General features: G+C 34.2%; 2 protein-coding genes across 5 annotated transcripts in view; one reads left to right on the plus strand and one right to left on the minus strand.

The window, feature by feature from the left end:
• LOC114191582 (piezo-type mechanosensitive ion channel homolog) overlaps positions 1-14,208 on the plus strand; it is a 29,708-nt gene extending 15,500 nt beyond the window's left edge. For 3 of the 4 annotated variants that reach the window (XM_028080833.1, XM_028080835.1, XM_028080836.1), the window contains 8 exons: positions 362-1,897; positions 2,480-4,968; positions 6,567-6,962; positions 7,667-7,825; positions 12,184-12,690; positions 13,220-13,367; positions 13,442-13,586; positions 13,744-14,208. In XM_028080833.1, the coding sequence (XP_027936634.1) occupies positions 362-1,897; positions 2,480-4,968; positions 6,567-6,962; positions 7,667-7,825; positions 12,184-12,690; positions 13,220-13,367; positions 13,442-13,586; positions 13,744-13,879 (5,516 nt within the window). In that variant the 3' untranslated portion in view covers positions 13,880-14,208. Of the gene's footprint in view, positions 1-361; positions 1,898-2,479; positions 4,969-6,566; positions 6,963-7,666; positions 7,826-12,183; positions 12,691-13,219; positions 13,368-13,441; positions 13,587-13,743 lie in introns of those variants that run through there. The other variant, XR_003605982.1, reaches the window with a different exon arrangement.
• Positions 14,209-15,356: 1,148 nt separating this feature from the next.
• Positions 15,357-17,458, minus strand: LOC114190363 (methyl-CpG-binding domain-containing protein 4-like). Its single transcript, XM_028079212.1, has 2 exons — positions 17,327-17,458; positions 15,357-16,016 (listed from the first exon to the last, which is right to left on the minus strand). Exons 1-2 carry the CDS (start codon positions 17,378-17,380, stop codon positions 15,525-15,527), a joined length of 546 nt encoding a protein of 181 aa, XP_027935013.1. The 5' UTR covers positions 17,381-17,458; the 3' UTR covers positions 15,357-15,524.
• Between the last annotated feature and the right edge of the window lie 8,216 nt (positions 17,459-25,674).

Raw genomic sequence — 25,674 nt, forward strand, 5'->3', positions numbered from 1 at the left:
TATAGTGCTTCCATTCTGAGTGTCATTTTACCTTTTACAGTCATAGTGTATAATTAATTTCGTGTTAGTTCATGGTGGTTGATATAATATTTGTCTTGAGTATTATATCCAAAGATGAATATAAGAAAATCGTTAAGCATATAAGTGACATCATTTATTCTCTAGGACTCACATGCTGCCCCAAGGCTCTACTTGGATGATGAAAATGTTTTGATGAGTAAGCTCTGATTAGGATGCTTTAAATGCAAAACTTATATGCTCCTCCTATTCATAGAAAACCAAGTTTTTGGACTGCAATTACTTTTGCAGCTGCTGTCTTATTTGTGTGATCCTGTTTTCTCATCAGATTTTCTTTTTACAGAAAGAAGAATAGCATCGTACCTGAGTGCAACTGGGCAGAAGTTCCTATCTCTATATCGATCATGTGGTACTTACATTGCTTTTCTGACAATTCTTCTCACTGTATACATGGTGAGACCTAATTACATATCATTTGGTTATGTCTTACTTCTCCTTCTCTGGATTATTGGAAGACAACTTGTTGAGAGAACGAAAAGACAGCTTTGGCTTCCATTGAAAGTGTATGCAATTTTGGTGTTTATTTTCATATATAGTTTGAGCAGCTTCTCAAGCCTAGAGATGTGGTTGTCCAAATTAATAGATCTCTACTTTTATTTGGGATATGACTCAAAAGCATCTTCTTTTGACAATATTTGGGAATCTATGGCCGTGTTAATTGTTATGCAACTTTATAGTTATGAGAGGAGGAATAACAAGCAGAACAGTCAGGATCACATGGATCAGTTAGAACCAGGGGCACTGGGGTTTATCAGGCGATTTATTATCTGGCACAGCCAGAAGATCTTGTTTATTGCTCTGTTTTATGCATCTTTAAGCTCAATTAGTGCATTTGGTTTCGTGTATCTGGTTGGCCTCGTCTTCTGCTCCATTTTACCAAAAGTTTCTACTATACCCTCTAAATCATTCTTAGCTTACACAGGTTTTCTGGTGACAGCTGAATATCTTTTTCAGTTATTGGGCAAGCAGGCTAAAATGTTTCCAGGGCAGAAATATTCTGATATATCTCTCTTTTTGGGGTTCCATGTATTTCAGCCTGGCTTTTGGGGTCTAGAATCTGGATTGAGGGGAAAAGTGCTAGTGATTGTGGCTTGTACTCTTCAATACAATGTCTTCCGTTGGCTGGAGAGGATGCCAAGTGAAGTTCTTAGCAAAGGACAATGGGAAGAACCTTGTCCTCTGTTTGTTCCCACAGAAGATGCATACATTAATGATGCTATGTGCAATGAGGAAAGTAAAGGATCATATAATTCACATCCTCCATCTTCAGTAAAAGAAAGGACGCCAGGCAAGTCACTGCAAATTATTACCTCTGGTCTTTCACAAGCACCTGATACTCCATCCTCTAAAAGAGGAGGTTCTGATAGTAACGGTAAAAAATATTCATTTGGGTTTATTTGGGGAAGCTCCAAAGAGAGTCACAAGTGGAACAAGAAACGGATTATTGCTTTGAGAAAGGAGCGATTTGAAACACAGAAGACTGTCTTAAAGATATATTTGAAATTTTGGATTGAGAATATGTTTAATTTATTTGGACTTGAGATAAACATGATATCATTACTGCTGGTAAGCTTTGCCTTGTTGAATGCATTATCCATGCTGTATATTGCACTGCTTGCTGCTTGTATTCTTCTCAATCGGCAAATAGTACGCAAAGTCTGGCCTATGTTTGTCTTTTTGTTTGCTTCCATTCTCATCCTTGAATACTTGGTAATCTGGAAAGATATGAAGCTTTCGAATTCTCATGCTTCAAATCGTTGCCATGACTGCTGGAAAATTTCTCATCCGTATTTCCATTTTTGTGAAAAGTGTTGGTTCGGTAGGGCTCTCTTATCCTTCTTTGAGTTGCACTTTCTTTGGAAGAAGTCCATGATCATTTTGTTAATATTTAGTTCTAAAACTTTTTAAGTGTGTGAAGGCATTAGACAGTTTTCTTTTAGCTTAAATATTTGGCTAATTGGTTCTTTACTTTTATTTAGGTACTTGAAATATCTAGTCATTTTCTTCCTATGTGAAGCATCTCCCTGTGGTGCAGATTAAAACTAGTGATTAGGGACATCAGTTCTTAAAATTCCCCGTGGCTCTCCACTACTGTATTTAATATGCATATATTATTTTAGGATAATGCTAGATTTGGTTTTAAATAATTTGAAGTATTTAACATAATGTTCTGTCTTTAAGGCAACTGGTTATTGAGACCCATTATTTAATGAGATATGGTACACATCAAATAATGTATACAATATTTTTTCTATTTATTTCTCTCCACCAATATGATATTTAATAATTATATACAAACTATTCTATGAATTGTTATAGAAATAAGATTTCTCTTATTTAATATATTACTTTGCACGTTGAAACCTTCAATAACCTGTTCATTTCACTGTCTTTTCTGTAGGACTTATTGTTGACGACCCCAGGATGTTGATCAGCTACTTTGTGGTGTTCATGCTGGCTTGCTTCAAACTTCGTGCAGATCACTTGCCTAGCTTTTCAGGATCATCAACATATCGTCAAATCATGTCCCAGCGAAGGAACACATTTGTTTGGCGAGATCTATCTTTTGAAACTAAAAGCATGTGGACCTTTCTTGACTATTTGAGGCTTTACTGTTATTGCCATCTTCTTGACCTTGTGCTGATATTAATATTGATTACTGGAACACTTGAATATGACATTTTGCATCTTGGTTATCTTGCCTTTGCTCTGGTATTCTTTCGCATGAGATTTGAAATACTGAAGAAGAAGAACAGAATATTCAAGTTCTTGCGCATATACAACTTCACTGTTATTATGATTTCTCTTGCTTATCAGTCTCCTTTTATTGGGGGACCAAGTGCGGGGAACTGTGAGACAGTGAATAACATTTATGAAATGATTGGTTTTTATAAATATGATTATGGATTTCGGATAACAGCCAGATCTGCAATTGTAGAGATTATCATTTTTGTGCTTGTATCGCTTCAGTCATATATGTTTTCCTCACAAGAGTTTGATTATGTATGCCGCTACTTGGAAGCAGAGCAAATTGGGGCTATTGTGCGTGAGCAAGAGAAAAAGGCTGCATGGAAAACTGCACAATTACAACAAAATCGTGAAAGTGAAGAGAATAAACGACAACGTAATTTACAGGTGGAGAAGATGAAATCTGAAATGCTTAATTTGCAAATACAACTACATAGCATGAATGGATCAACTAATTGTATTGATGGATTTTCTCACAATAGTGAAGGTCTGAGAAGAAGAAAGAGTGTTTCTCTCACATCAAATAATGACATTGGAATCTCTGATAAAGAAGACCAAGTTTTGGGGAGACTAGATTATGCAATAAGAGAGGATTCTGTTCATCCCAGTGAACTGCAGGAAACATCTGCTTGTACAAATGTAGAAACTCCATTGACAGAAGAGTACATGAAACATCTGCAGGACCCTCCTATTTGTGAAATTACTGAAATAGATATTGATACTGCTTCTAGTGATTCTGGAAAAAAGGAAAAAGTTAAAGGGCAACCAAAAGAGAACCCTCTCAAGTCTGCTGTACAATTAATAGGTGATGGTGTTTCCCAGGTACAGTTCATTGGGAATAAGGCAGTCAATAATCTAGTGAGCTTTCTGAATATTTCACAAGATTCTGATTCAAATGAGCGCACCAACACTGAGGATAGGATCTATGACGAGATGGAGAGTCAGAAAACTCAGCACATATATATGGATCGTTCTTCATCTATGCAATCTGATAAGAGTTCTGAGGCTGCAAGTCTGCAGTTGGGAAGGATCTTTCGATTTATGTGGAACCAGATGCGATCCAATAATGATGTTGTATGTTACTGTTCCTTTGTTCTTGTGTTCTTATGGAATTTCAGTTTGCTATCAATGGTGTATATAGGGGCTCTCTTTTTGTATGCTTTATGTGTACATACAGGTCCAAGTTACATCTTCTGGATTGTGGTGCTGATCTATACAGAACTTTATATTTTACTTCAGTATCTATACCAAATTGTCATCCAGCATTGTGGGTTGAACATTGATCCTTGGCTGCTACGAGAATTGGGTTTTCCAACACACAAAATCACTTCTTCATTTGTCGTCAGTTCATTACCTCTCTTTCTTGTGTATTTATTTACCCTCATTCAAAGCTCCATAACTCCTAAAGATGATGAATTAATGTCTTCCACAGACTTCAAGTATAAGAGGAATGATCTTCATGCAAATGATGACCATACTAGTTATAATTGGCAAGATAGAGCGTGGGATCGGCTAAATCAGATGATCAACATGGTAAAACTGGTAATCAGAAGCTTCTTTAGGTACTGGAAATCACTCACACAAGGAGCCGAATCTCCTCCTTACTTTGTTCAGGTTTCTCTGGATGTCAACTTCTGGCCAGAGGATGGGATTCAACCACAGAGAATTGAATCTGGAATTAATCAGGTGCTCAGAATTGTTCATACTGAAAAATGCAAGGAAAAGAATCCAAATCTTTGCTCTTTTGCCAGCAGGGTTAATGTTCAAAGCATTGAAAGAAGTCTAGAGAAACCCAATGTTGCCTTGGTTGTTTTTGAAGTTGTGTATGCTTCACCTGTAACTGACAGCTCTTCGACAGAATGGAATAAGTCTTTAACTCCAGCAGCTGATGTGGCCAAGGAAATCCTCAAAGCTCAGCGTACTGGTTTGGTGGAAGAAGTGGGATTTCCTTACCATATTCTTTCTGTAATTGGTGGAGGCAAGAGAGAAATTGATCTGTATGCTTACATATTTTGTGCAGATTTGATTGTATTCTTTCTTGTTGCTATCTTCTATCAGTCTGTCATAAAAAATAAAAGTGAGTTTCTCGATGTGTATCAGCTTGAAGACCAGTTTCCAAAAGAATATGTCTTTATGTTGATGGTATGTCTGTACTTTTTACTTTTAATTTATCCTTCCATATTTAAGCAGGTCAATAAGAGTTTTTCCATAGTATATTAATAAATCACGGTCTTGTTTGCATCAACTTATCTACAATGGTATTGTGGTAGGGAAGACAGAAAATAGAAAGAAAGGAAAATATAGATAACTGTGTTTTCCTTTGGTTGAAGAGAAAGCAGAAAGAAAATAGAAGGAAAAGTTTTTTAGGAACACAAATTCATATTTCAATTTTCTCCATCATCTTTCTCTCATTCTAAATAGAGGGTAAATGTTATAGTTATTTATTTCTGTATCTTCACATTTGATCTGCTTATAGTCTGTTAAATTTCATGTCAAAAACCAATTGGCAATATGTGATGTTGGCCAACAAATATATAAGCAACACCTAAAGAAATGACACAGGTGTTGTGGAACTTCCCAGTACCTCCCTTCCACAAATGACTGCCAGAATACTCAATTTACCAAGATGGGTTATAGACTTGATACCATGTTAGATTTCATCTTAAAACTAATTGACATTGAAAGAAGTTTCCAAAAAAATGTATAAGCAACACATCAATAATTGAGGCAGATGATGTGAAACTTTTCTAAATAGTAACTTGTTTTGATTAGACAGTTATAAATGTCATTGTCAGTCAGTTGCAGCGGACACCTATTAGTGATTATTCTTTGACCTGTATATAGGACTTCTGTAATAAAGGATTGTCACCTTTGTATCATTTACAGTTATTATCGATAACTCTACTATAATATAAGTACTTATAAGAGAAGAGCACAATAAGATACACTGAATTAACTTGGGAAGTTTTAGATATTATTCCTACTGTATTTTAATTCTGTATATTTGTTGTATCTTTCTTTTATTACTGGCATAACAATCTCGAGGATTTGTTCCCGAATAGGTTATTCTTATTTCCAAAAATATCCAACAAGTATGTAAGGAGATAATCTTATAATTTAGGGTATAATCATTCAATTTATTATGCTGAGAATACAATTCATATATACAAGACTTTAGAAAGCTATTTTAGGAAGTATAATAATAGTACCTAGTCAACCGAATCCCTATGATTCAGGGATACCATCTTACACAGAGAAATAATACAGCTAATAGAACAGATTCTAAGATATAATAATAAGAAAGAAGTTATTTCTTCTAAACTTGAGAGTTAATACCATGCACTTCAGCTTTTACAGAATCTCTCATCTACTCCAAGAATTGGGGTGAATAGGTTGATTTTAACTTAAGAGAGGTTTTTAGTTCTTCTTATGCATGTTAGACATCCAATATAAACCATTCTTATGTTTCTTCACTTACTAGCTTAAACCTCCGGGATTGTTAATAATGCCAAAAAGTTTCCCAGAACCTTTGAAAAATGTTTCTTTTGATTTTCCAAATGTAAGGGTTAAAATATAAATACTTTGAAAGAGAATGACCACAATTCATAATTTGCATGCTTAAGAAACACAGTTTCTTCGTTACATGTTAGAATGACGGGATGATTTATTGCATGCTTATACGTGCGGCTAGAGTTGCTATTTCATATAGATTTCTAATAAGAGTTAATTATTCTGTTCAGGCTATCTTCTTCCTGATTGTGCTTGATCGAATAATATACCTCTGCTCATTTGCCACGGGGAAAGTGGTTTTCTATATTTTCAACCTTATTCTCTTCACATATTCCGTCACAGAGTATGCTTGGCAATTGGAGCCATCACAACAACGTACAGCTCAGTTTGCTCTCCGATCCATATTTCTTGCAAAGGCTGTTTCTCTAGGACTGCAGGCCGTACAACTTCAATATGGTGTTCCTCACAAGAGCACTTTATATAGGCAATTTTTGACCAGTGAAGTTTCAAGAGTTAATTATTTAGGGTATAGACTTTATCGGGCACTGCCATTCCTTTATGAATTACGATGTGTTCTTGACTGGTCATGCACAACTACATCCCTGACCATGTATGACTGGCTAAAGGTACGTGTAAATATTTATTTATTATTTATAAAATAACAATCTTTCATTCAAAAAGTTAAATTTGCCTACTAAATACAATTTTCAGCAACAACTTTGATAAACTATCTTTTTTATTAATTTATCTTTAGTGCTACCCTATTATTGTGAATACTGTTTTCCAATGAAATGTGTATTATATTTAGTGAAGTTCCTTTGTCCCTGATTATTCAATTTGAAAAATGGCAGCTGCTTGAGAATTTCATGAGATGGTGATAATAGTTATCGCTATACATGTTTTGTAATACCAACCTATTCCAAACGGAAGGACAAAAAGAAAAACTACAAATAGTGGTTGATCAAAATTTCATCTCTTTTATAATAAAATGGCAATACTTTGTTGAGTATATAATCGGTATTGTTTATTTGGATAAGGCAAATAATTTGAGATATCTGTCACTATTCCTGATTTGTTTTTTAAAACAACAGAGTAAAACTGTTACTTTAGGATTGAAATTGAATGTGTTTTAGGATATTAGTAAGCCATATGTTTGATTGAAGTTTGTTATTGGCAGCACTTTTTAGATTAACTTTCTCTGTATAATAAGCTCCTTTGAAAACTCATTTGGAAAAGCTCAAGTTTAATTTCATGGTTTTATTTTTTTATTTTTTCCTTCCAATTTTTGCATGGTTTAGAAAGTAACAACATGGTTTCCCCGTTTTGATAGCTGGAGGACATAAATGCTAGTTTGTACCTTGTCAAATGTGATTCAGTTTTGAATAGAGCTACACACAAACAGGGAGAGAAGCAAACAAAAATGACCAAATGCTGTAATGGGATATGCCTTTTCTTTGTATTGATCTGTGTTATATGGGCTCCGATGTTGGTAAGTAATAGACTAAACGTAAATTTCCAGAATCATATCTTTGATTGTTTTCTAAATTGGTTAACATATTTCCTGTTTATCTCTTGGATTGGTTACTATTTTTTATTATTTGTTTCCCTAATTAGTTAGATATTTATCAATGTGAACAGGGATTACTGCTATAGATTCTATGAACATGTCAATGTTGTAATATACTTTATTACACAATAGAATATACAGAGATCCTTTTCTCTCAACTGAGATCAAATGAGAATTTTTTTTTTCTGGCTGAGCTTGAATCAGTTTTTCCACATAGTAAAATGGATTTACCTTTTTATATTAATAAAGAGCATTACAAAGATAGTTAATGTCATTAACGTAGTTGTCAATTGTGTGCTTTTGCACCACCGGTGGTGAGCAAAGTGGTTACCCCTCCCATCCGCCACTCACATTGCCCTTGTTGTCGAGCACCTTAGCATCATGGTCATCATGCTGCTATTTGTAGCAGAAATCAAAGCCAAAGAGGCTTCATTGCCTCCTTTTTTAGTTTTCAAATTCAAGGACAGAAACACCCTTCAAACCAATGTTATTTCAGGAATTTCTGAAGGGTGAAAGCATAAGACCAACTATATTAAGTTGTTCTCTCATCATTTTTACATACAAATTCAAAAACGTAGGATGTTTCTGAATCAAGAATCCAAACACCCTGAGACAAAGGGCATACTCTTACCTTTCATGGGTAGGGTATACGATCTAGAGGTCTTGGCCATTGATTCAATCATTGTTTTCAAATGATCAAGTTCCTCTTTAAAAGCTTTCACACTAGATATTGAAAAACATAAAACAAAAAGATAATAAAGATTCAACCTGTAACACTCACATAAAATTATCATATTTACTATAAACCCAACAAAGGACTTATACAAAGCATTTCGTATTTCGAAATACAGCTTAAACATGACAAAATTTATATAAATACAAATTTATACAAAAGAGAGTCTAAAATGGAACTCTATTGTCTTCTAGATGTTTGCTTATGCACATGTACCTATATTTGCTTGCTCGTGTACACAGTACAATCATAACAAACCACCACACAAACAACACATACAGGGGTAAGTTATTGAAATAAATTTTCAACATAGTACAAATGTATATAAAAGAAAACATTAAAATAGGCAATCCACAAACAATTCATATTCATCGAACACAAACATACAAAACCATATAGACTAAATATGAATCTATACATCAAAGGATATTCAACAAATGGAATATCAACTTACGTCTTCCAAAATATTCATATCAAGTATGTTTTACTAGAGATTACCATGTAATCCAAATCAAGACTTGGATAAGTAAGCCTAAGAGTAATGGATTAAGGTAAGTTCATTACAATCCAAACTGCATATCTACACATGTCACGATATAAAAGAACTCCCTCATGAGCTTTTCACCACCTATATCATAGTTTGTGACTTAGACTATCTAAAACAAGGAGATCTCTATTATAACATAGTTGTCTTTACTTAATACACTAAGCAAGCAATGGTTCACATATTAGTCTAGATTTGTGACCCTAACTTCATACAAATCTTATCATTCTTAACAACCATTTTCATACAACATAACTAATTTAATCAAAATCACAAATCAGTTGAATATAATACTTTATTTACTCATAACTAACATTCACATTCAATCCATTAAGGAGAGAGAGAAAAAAATTTAGCTTGAGTGAAAATTGCCTCGCTTAAACAAAAACTTCTTAGTTGGAGTGAAAATTTAGTTGAGAACAAGAGTTGACTTCCAACCCTATTTTCCCTTGAACAAATAATCCTTTGCTTAAGCGAAAATAGGCCAAGAGCAAAGGTTGAGCTTTTGCTCTATTTTTTCTTGAGCAAAAATATCAAGATATCAACTTTATGCAGTAGAACTAAATCTGTTTTTAAAATTTTTACTAAATACTACTCTATCAAATACAACCTACAAATAAATTCAAAATTACCAATACAACCATAATTCGCTCAAATATCACCCTTCACTCATTTCAATTCAACCTTGATCATTTAAAAATATATTTTCATACACATCAAACTCATTAACTACTCTATGGATAACTTACTTATCCAAACCATATTCGAAACTTACTTAAGAAACTACATACTTTAACATGCATAGTCTAGCAATTTTATCAACATTTCCACAAGAGATTCAAAGCATTTTACAACATTTCTCTATTAACCAAAAACTCAAGTAACATTTTCACTCAATTTCAAACATTCAAATTGTTTTCTAATAAAAGTAATCCCTGCATAGAAATCAAGATATTGTGGCAGGTCATCTACCCTAAGATTCTATAAAAAAAACATAAATGTCTTCCCTTTTGTTTTGTTCCTTGCTCTAAAGTAACTTCGAACTCAAGCAACAGAACTACTCAATCTATAGATCTAGACCAAAGTATTCAAACATAACAAAAAATCAGTATATGCTTAACCAAGATGAGAGGATCACTTTTCTTAACTAACCTCACTAAGATTGATGACAAATCCAAAAGAAAAAAAATATATAAAATCTTCAGGACAAATAGGAACTTTCTAGGAACTTACTGTGATTTAAAAACTGATTGGTTGAAAATGATCCTTAGCTCCCTAGCTATTGCAAGGTGTAATTAGATTCTCAAATATATAAAGTTTGGAGGAATGAAATCAGAAAGAAGCTAGAGAGAGAAACAAAGAAATGTAGAAAATGGTGAAATAAAAAAATGGGTTTTACACCTATGGCTCTTATCGCTTTGATTTGTAACAAATAAAAACAAAAATTGTTTGAACCAAATCAAAGTCAAATGAGATGCCACTTTATGGTGCTCAAGAGGTTATGATGATAGTGTCTAAGGCAACAACAAGTGGGGCATGCCTTTCAAGTCCACCACTAACCTTAAAGACAATGATGAACAACGGCAGTGACAAGCTGTTAATGAGGCAGCGAAAATAGGGCTTCCAAGATTGGGAGCTCTAATCGTGACTTTAAGAAAATAAAGAATTATTTTATTGATATCTCTTAAGTTTAGAAGAAAATAATCTCTCATTCAGTTTCATTACATACATTTGATACATATATAGACATTAATTGGACAAATTTTGATATAAGTACTGCCTATTCTAGAAAACAAATCCCTAAGAATGGCCTTTCCTATCTGGACGTACACCAAATCTTTTCGAAATTTTGTATTAACATGTGGTATAATAACTGGTCCAGCAGATTCAGGATTTTGATTCACCTCTTCTCTCTCCCTCTCAACTTCATTTTCAGTTGTATTACTCTTTTGAATTTCATTTTCTGATCCAAAAGACAGATTTGGGAATATAAAAGAATGAGTGTAGAACTTCCATTGAACTTTTTAAAGACAACAAAAGAAGGTAATATGTTAATTAAATAATATGTGGCAGTAAGTACAGGTTCCAACAAAATTTTTTTGGAACATTATTTTGAAAAAGGAGTGCTCTAGTTTGTTCTAGTAAGTGCTCATTTTTCCATTAGGCAACTCCATTTTGTTGGGGTGCGTATACACATGAGAATTCATGAATTATCCCTTCCTTTCAAAATTATCCCTTCCTTTCAACTGAAAGAATCTAAGGTATGGTTTAAATAATCTTGAGCTTTATCAGACCTAATTTTCTTGATAGTAACCCCAAATTGATTCTTAATCATTGACACAAACTCTATAACATTGGAGCTAACCTCAGATTTGTGTTTTAAGGAGAAAATCATCAATAAACCATTTAGGAATCAATAAAGGTGATAAACCATTTAGCTCCTGAAATATTAGGAACTTTGGAAGAACCCCACACATAAGTATGAACAAGATGAAAAGGAGAAATGTTTATTTTATTACTCATAGGAAAAGGTAAACATTTGTGTTTGGCCAGTTCACACATCTCACAATGAATATTATGCATATTTAAGTTTTTGAACAAGGAAGGAAACAAAAACTTTATAACCTGAAATGAAGGATGTCCCAGATGACAAGGTATAATTATAATTTCCATTTTTCCTAATTACTATGGAAATGTTGAGAATATTTTTTATCTGAATAATTTGTTTACGACAATTTGGTAAAGGTATAATCATAATTTCCAATGATTCTGTAGAAAATAGTGTTAGTGAATGCTTTTATTAATTTTTTTTTTTCATTTTTCAAATCCAATATTGATTGATAAGTTTTCAACAACTTTGTTTGGAAATAACGGTGTTGTGAGATATCATTATAAAACCGTTAATATTAAACTTGTGTTCATGTGCTTGACCATTACAATTTTTCAGTTGCCCCAAATAGCATATAACAAATCATTGAAGCACATCTTGTTTTTTCCTTACAGATGTATAGCAGTGGTAACCCGACAAACATTGCAAACCCCATAAAAGATGCTACCTTTCAGGTTGATATCAAGACAGTAAGTGGAAGGTTGAATTTGTATCAAACTACTCTATGCGAAAGACTACGGTGGGATCAACTAGATTCAAATGTCAATTCCGATCCCTTTGGCTATTTGGATGCATATAATAAGAATGATATCCAGTTGATATGTTGTCAAGCTGATGCTAGTACACTGTGGCTTGTTCCACTTGTTGTTCGGACCAGATTGATTCAGTCCCTTGAATGGAATACTGACATGGAAATCTTTTTCACCTGGATACTTTCAAGGGATAGGCCAAAAGGGAAAGAAGTTGTGAAATATGAAAAAGCTGTTGACCCTCAATATCTTCCAACGCAGTCTGATGTTCAAATGGTTCTTAATGGTTCTGTAAACAGCTTTAGGATTTATAATGTTTATCCAAGATATTTCCGCCTCACTGGTTCGGGTGACGTTAGACCTTTGGAGGAGGTAATCTGATTCTGAGTTCATATTTTCTGTTGAGATATACTAGGAACACATTTATCGTGAAAATCGCAATACTTTGGAGCATACTGAACTTCTCTTATGATTCAAAATTTTTAATAATTTATTTATTAATAAAGTAGTGCATAGGTAGGACTTAGAAAATGTGTTTGTCTCTAACACTTTTCTTTTTAGTGCACCCCTTTCCTCTTTTATTTGAACTAACGTTTCTGTGTTTCTTCCTTCAATTGTTGATTTCATATGAATTGAGAAAATAACTGCATATTGGTATTACATGGGTGACCGCTAGAAGTTAATCATCTTTTGTTGCCAATAGTGCTGTACTTTACCAGTAAACGCTGGAATTTTTCCTTCTAACAATTGGTTTTAAATTAGAAATTACTATTTCTTTTTAATACGAGTGATAGACACGACGAGGCAGGGAGAGATGGTGTTCATTTCTCCGACAATTTGTACTACTTTTTCCAGAAGTGATCCAAAATTACTATTGAAAACTTCTACTTCAATTTTTCAGGATAATACTGTTAGTGCTGATCTCATTATTAATCGTGAGCAATTTGAGTGGTGGACATTCCGAGATATTAATCGATCAAATTTAAGTGGACTTTGTGGTGCTTTGACGGGACCTATGGCAATCATAATATCTGAGGAGACTCCACCACGTAAGTTGGTCATGAAATTATTTGTATCCATAGTTCATTTATACAATATTTCTAATATTGTAATACTACTTCAGAGGGCATTCTCGGTGACACACTCAGCAAGTTCAGCATATGGGGGCTTTACATAACTTTTGTTCTAGCTGTTGGTCGTTTTATCAGACTCCAGTGCTCTGACTTAAGGATGAGAATTCCCTATGAGAACCTACCTTCCTGTGACAGGTACTGCAGAGTTCCTTCCTGAAGATAACCGTACCAATGATAATTTTTTCCGCACTCTTCCTTGAACATGCATTTTTCTACAATAATATCGTTAGTTACCTTATTTATGATACATCATGCAGTAACTAACATTACTTCTTGCCTGCATCTTGTGTAGATTGATTGCCATATGTGAGGACATATATGCTGCTAGAGCTGAGGGTGAGCTTGGAGTGGAAGAGGTCCTTTACTGGACTCTGGTCAAGATATACCGTTCCCCGCACATGCTGCTTGAGTACACAAAACCTGATTAAATTTTTGGTTGTACCATTTGGTGATCACTAACAGCTAACCAGATTCAGTGCTGGCACATGGTTTGACTGCAACGCACATTGAACGAGCGGAGTTCAGAGCAGTACGATGCAGGTTGATGCCTGCATCATAAGATTGATATTGCAACATTTTTGGTGTGGAATTCATTTTGCGATGATGAAACATTTCTGTGAACAGATTGCGGGGATGACATCGTGATTCATGACTTATTGTACACATCATTGATGCTTATTTTGGGGGAAATCATATATACGGTGTATAATACAGTCAATAGAATTATAGTGAAGAAATTTTGTATAGTTAACCAAGAGTGTTGCTTTGTTCTCTCCCCTATTCTCACCTTTAAAACAAAGCAGCAAGATTAAGTTCACCGAAAGTTAAATGAAAAATAGAATATCGAGTCAATAATACCATGACTGCTCGATTTTATATGCATCAAAAAGAACTCGTGCAGGCAATTTCATTCCCATCTAATGCTTCGAAATCGTTTTAATGGAGAAAAAAATAGTGTACAATCATATAGTTATTATTTTTAAACATTAATATTTTCTAAATAAAATAGCAAAAGTATAAATGATATTATTGATATTTTAATTATGTGAACGCGGTATAAATGTGATGTATTTATATTTTTTAATTTCAGATCATTGGACCATTATACTAAAGTAATCAAATCGTATTAAATTTTATAAGCTGAAGAAAAATAAACCTGATGAGAACGTCATAAAATTTTACGTATTTATTAGTCATCGTAAGCATTTAAAATCATTGATATTTTGCATTACAATTTCTCTCCTTAATTATAAATCATTGACACAATGATATTAAGTGTTCACGTAGAGAGCAATTTTTCTTTTTCTCGGCGAAGAAGAGATGTATTATTAAAAGAAGGAAAGTTAGATGATGTTTACCACAATTACCAAATTGAGAGAATACAAGCCCTCCTTTATAACCCCTAAATAGATGTTCCCAAACACCACTCAAAGCACTACCAACTACAATAGGGTTCCTTTTTTGAAAGGAGCAATACTCTTTTTTCTTAATGTAACTGTAAGAGTACTTTAGCTTTTAATATGAAATTCATTAAAAAAAAGTAAATAATTTGGGAGGTCAAAATTTTCTCTACTTTATCAACAGAATGATTCCATGTAATTAGAAAAAATGAAAACAACGGCAAGAAATCGAGTGCATGTCCGAAGTCACTTTTCCGAAGCGAATTTATTCTCAGTTACTTTATGAAACAAATGGGGGAGTTTTAAAGTAGTAATCAGCTATTCCTTTCGCAAGAGAATCCTTGTGGTTGATTAAAAAGCGGAAAAAAGAAGATTAAGAGACACAGAAGCCTGGTGCGAAAAAAGGACACGAGGTGTTTAGCAGAAGAATACAGTGATATCTTTCGTGTTCTGTGCACATTTGATGTTTGAAAACCGAATATATGTGGCAGTAAATTTGGGCTAATTTTAAGCAATGATAACATAATTAACAATAAAATTAAAATTACAATATAATACAACAAAATTCGTTCGTACGCTGCTATGTTTAGTTTTACAACAATTTCTAAAATAATATCCAACAAACCAACCAGAATCAACATCTTTGCATGATGCAAACTTGAGATGATATTCCTCAAACATCACCTTTGGCTATCTTAGCTTTCTTGTTAGCAGAATCCTTCTGCTCAACTATCTCTGGGATGGTGTCCTGCATTATCTTTGGGGAAGAAAAATCAAAATCCGCAACAGTAACACCCTTGAATTCTGGATTATCTTTTAGAAACGCTCCTATCTCATTGCGGGTTCTCAGTTTTTTCCCCGAAGGTGTGATGTAGTAAGCGTCCAATTTGGAGTAATCTTTTCTAAGTACCAAACTCCTCTTGAAACCTTGTGGAGTTTTTGGGAGGTTAGGCTTGTCAATGACCCAGGTTCGAGTGGAATCATATTCAATATCAGCAGGTTCATCACAGGAACAATTATCCTTTCTGCTGCATACGAACGGTTCCTCAGTGGCTTTACTTCTAATCTCTTCAAACTCTTCCTGTGTATCAATCACCCTCCATTTCAAGCAGTTTTTGCATTGCGCCGCGTATATATCCACTGAACCCTGACTTGACAGTGTTCTCTGTTTGGAAAACATTCAAATATGCAAACTTTAGTTTTAATTTTTTAATCATTTTTGTCTGTGCAGTGAATCTATTAGTTTAGTTCCTTTCAACGGTAGAAACAAACACCACTTTACACTTAGCAGCGGCAAAAGCAATCTAAACATCAAGCATTAGTTGGTAATGCAAGTTCTAATGTATAAAAGTTTATCAAACAAATATCAATTCCTAACTAAACTATGCGCTGCACAAGCTGGTTTCAACGAGCTATGAATCATTTGGCCTCTCGACAAGCTTTGCCTCAATGGGTTAATAAACTGGGAATAATTCAGGTAATACATAGGCTAAAGAGAATTTAGGTAAAACCATAGGCTAAAGAGAATTTAGGTCTCTGGAACCTACAAGGGCTTTCCAACAATCAGGCATGAGCAATGAGCCACCTTTTGACATATCAGATACACCAGCGCCACCACAGACGCATACAAGGGCAGAACAATAACGCTGAAAGAAGGTAGATCTTCTGCTGTACATTTGGATATTTTATCATAAAAATTCAGAAAATTTTATGAATTATTATGAATTTTTCACAAACGCAACTTTTTCTTTGAGTTTTTTTTTGTACAAATCGGTTATCTGTAGCAGATATTAAATCATATTCTCTCTTCTCTCTTGATTAACTACTATTATATTAATCTATAGGAGGATTTTGGCAGAGTAAAGGATTCCTTCTGAACAAGGATGGTTGCCGTTACCATATCAGGAAAAGTTAGATTACATTACATTAGTACAAATAGGTTTGGTATCCCATCACACCCACGTCCTCAAATTTGATTAAAACTTGCTGAGATCTCTGACGTCCTATCTCATCCTTAGGAACACTTAATAATCTAAAATTATGACCCAAAACAGTACATTAATAATTTTTTTCCCTTTCCCAATACGTGGATCGTAAATTCCAGAATCAAACACAACATTATATGTTTGAGGGATCCGAACCCTACTCACTAAACGAACACATGCAGGCGAAGTGAACAACAACTTATGCGGAATACCATTAAAAAAGGAAAAAAACATGATAAATTGTGTAGCTTTATTAAAGAGAACAATGCCCATTGCATGATAGACAGGATAATATGATTCACCTACAAACAAAGAACAAGCAGTAAAATTGACCGAGAAACAACCAATTATTTACAGCGAATCCATGAAAAGTGAAGAAAAATGAATCAAGCGACAAAGTTGAAAAGCAGGGGATCTCGTGCATGTAAAACCCTAACTGCAAAATCATCAGAAACAAAGGAAATTAGTTGAAGAAAGAGATGAGAAGTACCTTGGAAGAGGATGGTGTTTTTGAGATTTCTTGACTTCCCTTCATTTCTTTCATTCACATAAGCTGCTTTCCTTTCAACTCTCTGCAAATACAATTCCCAGCATTTATATTCATCTAAGTCTGTTAAGTAAAGGTAGCTGTAATATCCAGGAATAATTATTCTATGTGTCAAATAAATATTTCCCTGATTTAAAAAAAGTGTCAAATATATCTCAACTTTTGAAAGAGTACTTCAATTAGGTACTTTTTAAACGGAGTAACCATATGTTAGTTTGTGATTTTTTAATTTTTTTTTAATTTTTTAATTTTTTTTAATTTTTGAAAAAAAAATTAAAATGTCACGGGTCAAGTCCATGTGACATGTGGCATTATCAGTGTCACGTAGCATTGCAATACCACGTGCTATCACTATCATATGTCATTGTGTTGATTTCGATTTAGTCCCCATATATGTTTTTTGTTTCAATTTAGTACTAACTTATGTGTATCTGATTCAATTTTGACATAATATTTTTTAATAATTAAAATCCATTTTTTATAAAATTTAAAGTAATTAAGTATAAAAGTTTTACAAAAATTAAGTATTTGATATTTATATTAAAATTTAGTGGTAAAAGACATTTTATTAAGTTATTTTTAATAAAAAAATTAGTATAACATTCATACCTATAGAAATTTTGGTTTAAAATTAGTAAGAGACAATATTGTTCTATTTTGGAAAAAATATAAAAATTAACAAAACATGAGTACTTAAAAAGTAATTAATAAAATAATATGTTAAAAAGTCGTTTTTAATAAAAAATATTAGTATAACATACAAATAATAAATTTGGTCTGAAATTGAGATAAATAATATAAATATTAGTACTTAATTTTGTAAAAATATTTATACTTAATTATTTGGTTAAAATACCTTTTTGGTTCCAATTTTCGTCAACTTTTTTCAAATAGGTCCCAATTTTCGCGGGGTGCTCAAATAGGTCATAATTTTGGTCAATTTGATTCAATTAGGTCCTAATTGGGTAACGCCGTTTAAATTGATAACGTTTCACTGTACAGTTGGCTTTTTCTTGCTACGTGTCGAAATACTAATCCTACGTGTCCGTGTTTCTTTACAATGAGGTGGTTAATTAGTGGGTTAAACACATTAAGTTTTTAATTAAATGCAAATAATGAAAATTAAAAATAAAGTGTTAGGGTTTATAAAAAGTCGAAGAAGCCAGACCTTGCTCATGGTTGGAACGTTGAAGCTTTGTTGCAGCGATGTCTCGGACCCAATCATCTTCTTCATACTGTAATAACTGTGTGCAGCGTAGTGTTCCCTCTTCTCGCACCCAAGCTTTAAGACCTATTTGTGATTGTGGGGAAGCTGCAGTTCTGAGGACAGCAAGAACTCCGAGAAATGTGGGTAGAAAGTTCTGGGGTTATGCTAACTACAAGGTAAGATTGATTTAATTGCTATTGTTCTGGGTATGTCTGATTTAATGAATCTTTTATGTATTTTCTGTTCATCAACAGCGGCAGAGTGAAGGTGGTGGTGTTTGCTGCAATTTTTTAAATGGTGGTATGAAGACGTTGATGAAGAAAAAGAAGTTGTTATTGTGAACCAAAACATGAAGATAGAAGATCTCGAGAATGTAGTTAGGGATCTGAAAAAACGGTTTAATGTATTAGCCGTAGTGGTTAGTATCGTTGCGTTGATAAACGTTGTGATGTTGGCGTTGATGCTGAAAGATTGACAGAAAAGGGTTATAATTGTGAAGGTTATGATGTACGAAGTTTCCAAAATTATGAATGAATTAAGTTATTTATGTTCAATCAGGTCCTCAATTGTGTTAGTTTTATTCAAATAGGTCCATACTTTTGTAATTGATGTTCAAATAGGTCCCAAAATTTAAAAAAGATGTTTAATTAGATTGTATACTGGATAAACTTTTCCTGTTTAATAATGTTCTCAATAGAATAAATTGCATTGTAAGTCGTATAAGAATGTCAGTACTAATAAAATTTTAATTCATAAATAACCAAAATCCTCATAATTGTGATTAAACAAGTTGTTCTCCTTCACCATAATCCTGAATTAACCAACTTACAAAATGAAAAAGTCTGTGATCCAATTGATCCAAAAATGGCTAATGAATTTTACAAAATAACAGCCATCAAAATTCAAACTTAAAGAACAGATTACATATACAGTAAAAGGTCGCTTAAACAAGTGAATCAGACTGCACAATTGGTTGGTTCTTGACATGGCTGGGTTGGTTGTGGAGGAGCAGAAGTTGGTTCCTGAGATGGCTGGGTTGGTTGTGGAGTAGCAGAAATTGGCTCCTGAGATGGCTGGGTTGGTTGTGGAGGACCATCAGTTGGCTGTGAGGACTGTCCTTGTGTAGGCAGTTGTGGGCAATGTGTTCTATTGTGCCCCAGTTCACGACAAACTCTGCATATTTTTCTATGGCCACCTTTTCATAATTGCGTGTCATCTTTCCTCAACTCCCATTGTTCCAGCCTTCTCTTTTTCTTGGGTCGCCCAGGCATAATCCTTTTATGTGGAGGCATGACATCTGGGAAATCAGTGATGGGCCACATGTTTTGTCCATTGATAGGGTAGATAATGGAGTTGTACATCTCTTCAAAAGTTGATTTCCTGAAACATAGGGGGATATAATCTTCTGCATTCAAGTTCAAGAACCTGATGGCAGCAAGTGCATGGCAGCACGGGATGCCAGTTATCATCCACTTCCTGCAGCTGCAATCTTGGGTGTCTAGGTTGACAACATACTTGTCACCTAGCACTGATAGGTGTGTAACTTCAAATACTTTGCCCTCAGCACAACTACATTACAATTCATATAGACATATCAGATTCTACAGTAGAAATCATCAACACAGATCAGGTTATACATGAACAACACTTAAATAAGTCATACCTTGGGATCCAGTATCTAGTTTTTTTGGATCTTCTTGTAGTCTGCTGTTTATTTTAGGACAGATTTGCCCTTCCATTTTTTCCAGCTTTTGTCTTTTAGATTGCCACCTCTTCATCATGTATATTCGTATGTCTTCCAACATTGAGATAACAGGCTTGCTTCTAGCATCAACAAGCACACTGTTAAATGCCTCTGTCATGTTATTTACAACTGTGTCAGTCACAGCATTCCTAGTGAATCTTGATCTGGACCAAAACCTGTGTATAAACAAACATTAACTATAATAAGTCAGTTTTGATATTAAATAGTATAAAATAAATGAGATTTCAATACATACCTAGGTGGTATAGCAATGAGGTACTTGAAAGCATCCTCATCCTCCTTTTTTATATCTCTCATTACCCTTTCCCAGGCCACAGGGTGTGTCACAGTTGCTGCCTTCCACATTAAGTTTTTCAACTTCTGGCCACCAAACCGTTTTCTGAAATTAGAGTACAAATGCCTCATACAAAATCGTTGCTCTGCACCAGGTAATAACTCCTGAATTGCAGGCAACAGACCCTGTTTCACAGCAGTAATATGCATTAAAATTAATACAGTACATGGCTATAAAATGATTAATGTGAATAAAAATAATTGCATGAACAGATACAAACCTTTTGTTGATCTGACATAAATGTACATGTCCCACAAACTTCAGGTCCTCCTAGATCATCCACTAGGATTTCCAAAAACCATTTCCAAGTCTCTTTGTTCTCTACCTCCACAATGGCGTATGCTAGAGGAAGCATCTGGTCGTTAGCATCCCTGGCCACTGCAGTTAGCAACTCGCCCCCATATTTCCCTTTGAGGAAGCAACCATCTAACCCAATAAAGGGGTGACAAAGCACAAAAGCATCTTTGCATGCTTTGAAACATGTGTAAAACCTACCAAATACAGACTCACCTTGCATTTCATCCACTTTAACTTTGACTGTGCTCCCTGGATTGCATCTCAAAATTTCATAAGCATAATCATGTATTCTTCGAAACTGTTCTTTGAATGACCCTTCCACTTGGTCTGAAGCTAAGGATTTTGCCCTACGAGCCATAGCCACTGAAATACTTGTATTCCACTTCCTCAACCCTTTTTCTCGCACATCCTTAATCTTGAATTTAGGATTTTCAATCAAAGACTTCTCTACCTTCTTACTCAGCCATTTTGCACTCATAATCTTAAGTTTAAACTCCCTAGAACAGTTATGCCTATCAACCACTTTTCTTAGTTGCCATGTCTTGCGTAATGGAATATATGCAGCATATGCGGACCATTCACATTTTCCTTGTGCCCCCATACATTTCACCCTCACTCTTTGTTTATCATTTTTAACCCATCTTATGTTTCTACCAGAATGAACTGCATAAGTTATTATTGCTTGTTGGAAATGTTCCTTATCTATGAAATTTGTGCCCACATCCCACCTATAGTCAGCCATGGAATTTGGCATGACAAAAGTGCCAAAAGGACCACAGCTGCCCCCTTCATCACCTGAACTTTCATCAACACATCCTTCATCATCACTTTCATTAAGACTAAGGAGGTCATCTAATTGCCATTCATCTCCTGTTGTCTCTTTATCCGAAATTACATAACTAGCATCTTCTTCACTGTCACTATATTCCTCTTCATCACTTTCATTCTCTTTTTCAATATGTTCCACCTGGTCAGACTCTTGCTCATTATTCACCTCCACATCCCTTCAAACAAATTATGATCACCATTGTCCAAACTGATCTAGACATCAACAAGTCCCTCATCCTCATGTTGAACTCCTTCCTCACCCCCTCAGGTGAGATTGCACCTCACATTCACTTAAACCATCACCCCCCATCTACACTTCAACCTGAACCTCATGAACCTCCTCCTCAACCTCCATATTAACCTTCTCGTGAACCTCTTTATGAACCTCCTCATGAACCTCCTCATGAACCTCCTCCTCAACCTCCTTTTGGACCTCCTCCTCAACCTGTTGTACCTCCTTCTCAACCTCTTGTACCTCCTCCTCAACCTCCTGTACCTTCGCATTTATGTGACTGCCCTCCCCACTCTCTAACTCAGCCCCACAAAGCAAACCCTGTTGATCCTCTAAGCCGTTTTCCACAACTTCTGCTTCAGATATACCATGCACAACAAACATATGAACCTGACCATAGTGTTTGGCAATGTGCATCATATTTATTGCACTTTTGTCATCCTCCAACTTATACATGACATTCTCTATTGCATACCATAACTCCTTAATATTAACATACCCCATTTCCCTGATTTCCCCTACCACCTCAAAATAACTCCATGTGTCTGGGTCACAACCCCAAACAGTGGTTTCCCCACCTATGTAATTAATAGGACCAAACTGTTTAAAAAGTCCACCATGGTGGACCACAACTTCGAAAGTGTCATCACACATTACACACCACTTTTTCAAACAAGTGATATCTGGCAGATATTAAAAAACATTTGTAAGCAACACACACAGGGTCCACAAACACATTTAATATGGCATAAAACATTTGAAACAACACACACAGGGTCCACGAACAAAAAAGGGACCACAACTTTCAAACAAACCGCACCGACAAAGCACACACACAACCCCAATCCACTGACAAAGATGTTCAGGACAAACGAGTGGGACACTACAACGAAAATCAGAATGCCATAAAATAGCAGACAATGACAACACAATAGCACAATAAAACAAACAAAACCGCTTTCGAAACAAACACCAAGCTAATCGCAAACGACCAAAAACAAAATCGCAAACGAGCAAAAACCAAAAACGAAATCAAGACCGCTAACGCAATAGAAAACCTAACCTGGTAGCGATATCTGCGATGAATTGACGATGACCCCGTAGCAATTGCACACCACAAATGAAGTGAAATTCCTTTTCAATCTTTTCCCCAAATTCGAGCGCAGTAACCTAAATCGTCAATTCCCTCAGCACAAACCTTAAGATGGCTTAACCCCTTTTACTTTTTAATCGCGCTGCAATTTCTGTTTTATTTGACTTTCTTTTATTTTTATTTTTCGTTAAATCCTCTTAATTAAAGACTTAATGTGTTTAACTCCCTAATTAACCATCTCATTATAAAGAAAAACTGACACGTAGGATTACTATTTCGACACATAGCAAGGAAAAGCCAACTGTACAGTGAAATGTTATCAATTTAAACGGCGTTACCCAATTAGGACCTAATTGAATCAAATTGACCAAAATTAGGACCTATTTGAGCACCCCGCGAAAATTGGGACCTATTTGAAAAAAGTTGACGAAAATTGGGACCAAAAAGGTATTTTAACCTAATTATTTTTAATCTTATAGAAAATGGATTACAAAAATATTTTAATTATTAAAAAAAATTGGGACAAAATTGAATCAGATACACATACTTAGGTACTAAATTGAAACAAAAAGAGATATATGGAGAATAAATCGAAATCAACACAATGGTATCTTATAGTGACACTGACACATGGCTTGCAATGCCACATGACATTGACAATGCTACGTGGCACTGACAATGCCACGTGTCACTGACAATGCCACGTGTCACTGACAATGTCACGTGTCACACACAGGGACTTGACACGTGGTATTTTTAATTTTTTTTTCAAAAAATTAAAAAAGAATTTAAAATTTTAAAATAATTTAAAAACAATTAAAAAAAACACAGATTGACACGTGGCACGTTGACTAACGGCGTTAGTCAACTCTGTCTGAAAAGAACCTAATTGAAGCACTTTTTCAAAAGTTGGGATGCAATTGACACTTTTTTTAAACTGAGTACCTATTTGACACACTAACCCCAAACTGTGTACTATACAAGTAATTATACCTAATATCTATGAACCTAACAAATTAAAAGATTTATTTCATGTAAGAAACTTTCTCACATAAAATAATTTATTAATTATTTAATTTAAAAGATTAAAAAATAGTTTGTTTATTATTTAATTTTTATTTTAATTAAAAAAATCACAAGACAAAATTGTTTATTGATTATTTAATTTAAAACACTTTTAAAGAGATAAATGATTTATCAATTATTTAATTTATTCCATTAAAAGTTTTTTTAAAATGGTTTATTAATTATTTAATTTAAAAGTAAATATTTGATTTTTGAAGATTACTATAAAAAGAGATAAAATTTGGTAAATAATTAATTAATAAAGAAAACATTAAATAGATATAGTAGTTATAAGATGTATATAAACTAAATTAGATCTATAAGTATATTAAATATGTTTTAAGAGTGGTTTCTTATCTTTTGACACCAAAATAAATGTGAAAATATAGTTAGATTTGTAAAATAGGTGGCATAAAGGGAGTGAAAACGAAATTAAAAACTTCATAAATAAACATTGATGTGCATAAACTTCAAAGGGGAAAGAAAACAAAGGGAGATAAGGGAACTTAACGAGTTGTTGTCATTGAAAAATAATACTTTAACAAACTTTTGGTTAACAAAATTGACCAACTCCACGTGGCAGCATAACAAAATTTTGTTTTTTTTTTAAATAAAAAGAATAGATGGGTGTTTTGTAATTTGATCCTCGTTTTGAAGGTTGCAGTTTCATCTTCTACTCTTCTTTTTCGCATTTCTCTCTTTCACTTCTTCTTCATTTTCTCCGACAAGAACAACAAAGCCCTCTTCCACTCTATTTCTTCGTTTTCACCAGCAAGAACAACAACACTCTTTTCCACATCCTTCGTCCTAGCCACTTCTCTATATTCCCTTATGCCTTCAGCCTCGAGTTTTTGATTCTGTCCCGCAAGGTCCCAGTTTAGAAATAAAAAAGGTGTGTATCTTATCTTCCCCTTATGTTTTCATTTTGTTGCGCGAAAGGGACAAAGTAGCCACTTTTGATTGTTCCATTTGGCCATCCTTCGTAAATTAGGGTTTATTTTGTGATTTCGTGAACAATTTGTTTTAGAGTTAATTTTTTGCTTTTTTGTCTAGTGGTAATTGAATCCTTTTTTTTTTCAAATTGGTTGTTGTGGAGTGGTTCATGGATGGGGATAATGTTGGTAGGGTTTTATGAGACTATTATGGAACTTTCACTTATTAGCATTGTTAGTGGGTTTTGGATGAAGAAATCTATACAAACTTTGTGGGTAAATATTGATGTTTTTTTTTTATTGCATTTTTATTACCATATAAGTAGTCTGTGTTTGATATTTAATTCTTTTCATATTGTTTTAGTAGTTGCTTCAGCCCCTGGTTTGATTTGTTTTGTGGATTCATTTTTGTTGTGTCATATATGCCATGTTGTTGTATACTATTGCTTTGGGGCATGGGATTGTATACCATGTGTGGATTGGTATTTTGTTTTGAATTCTAATTTAGTGAAAGTGTTGGCTTCTACTTTGGTAAAAG

This window comes from Vigna unguiculata, chromosome 7 (assembly GCF_004118075.2).
Source record: "Vigna unguiculata cultivar IT97K-499-35 chromosome 7, ASM411807v1, whole genome shotgun sequence".
In the NCBI taxonomy this organism is placed as follows: domain Eukaryota; kingdom Viridiplantae; phylum Streptophyta; class Magnoliopsida; order Fabales; family Fabaceae; genus Vigna; species Vigna unguiculata.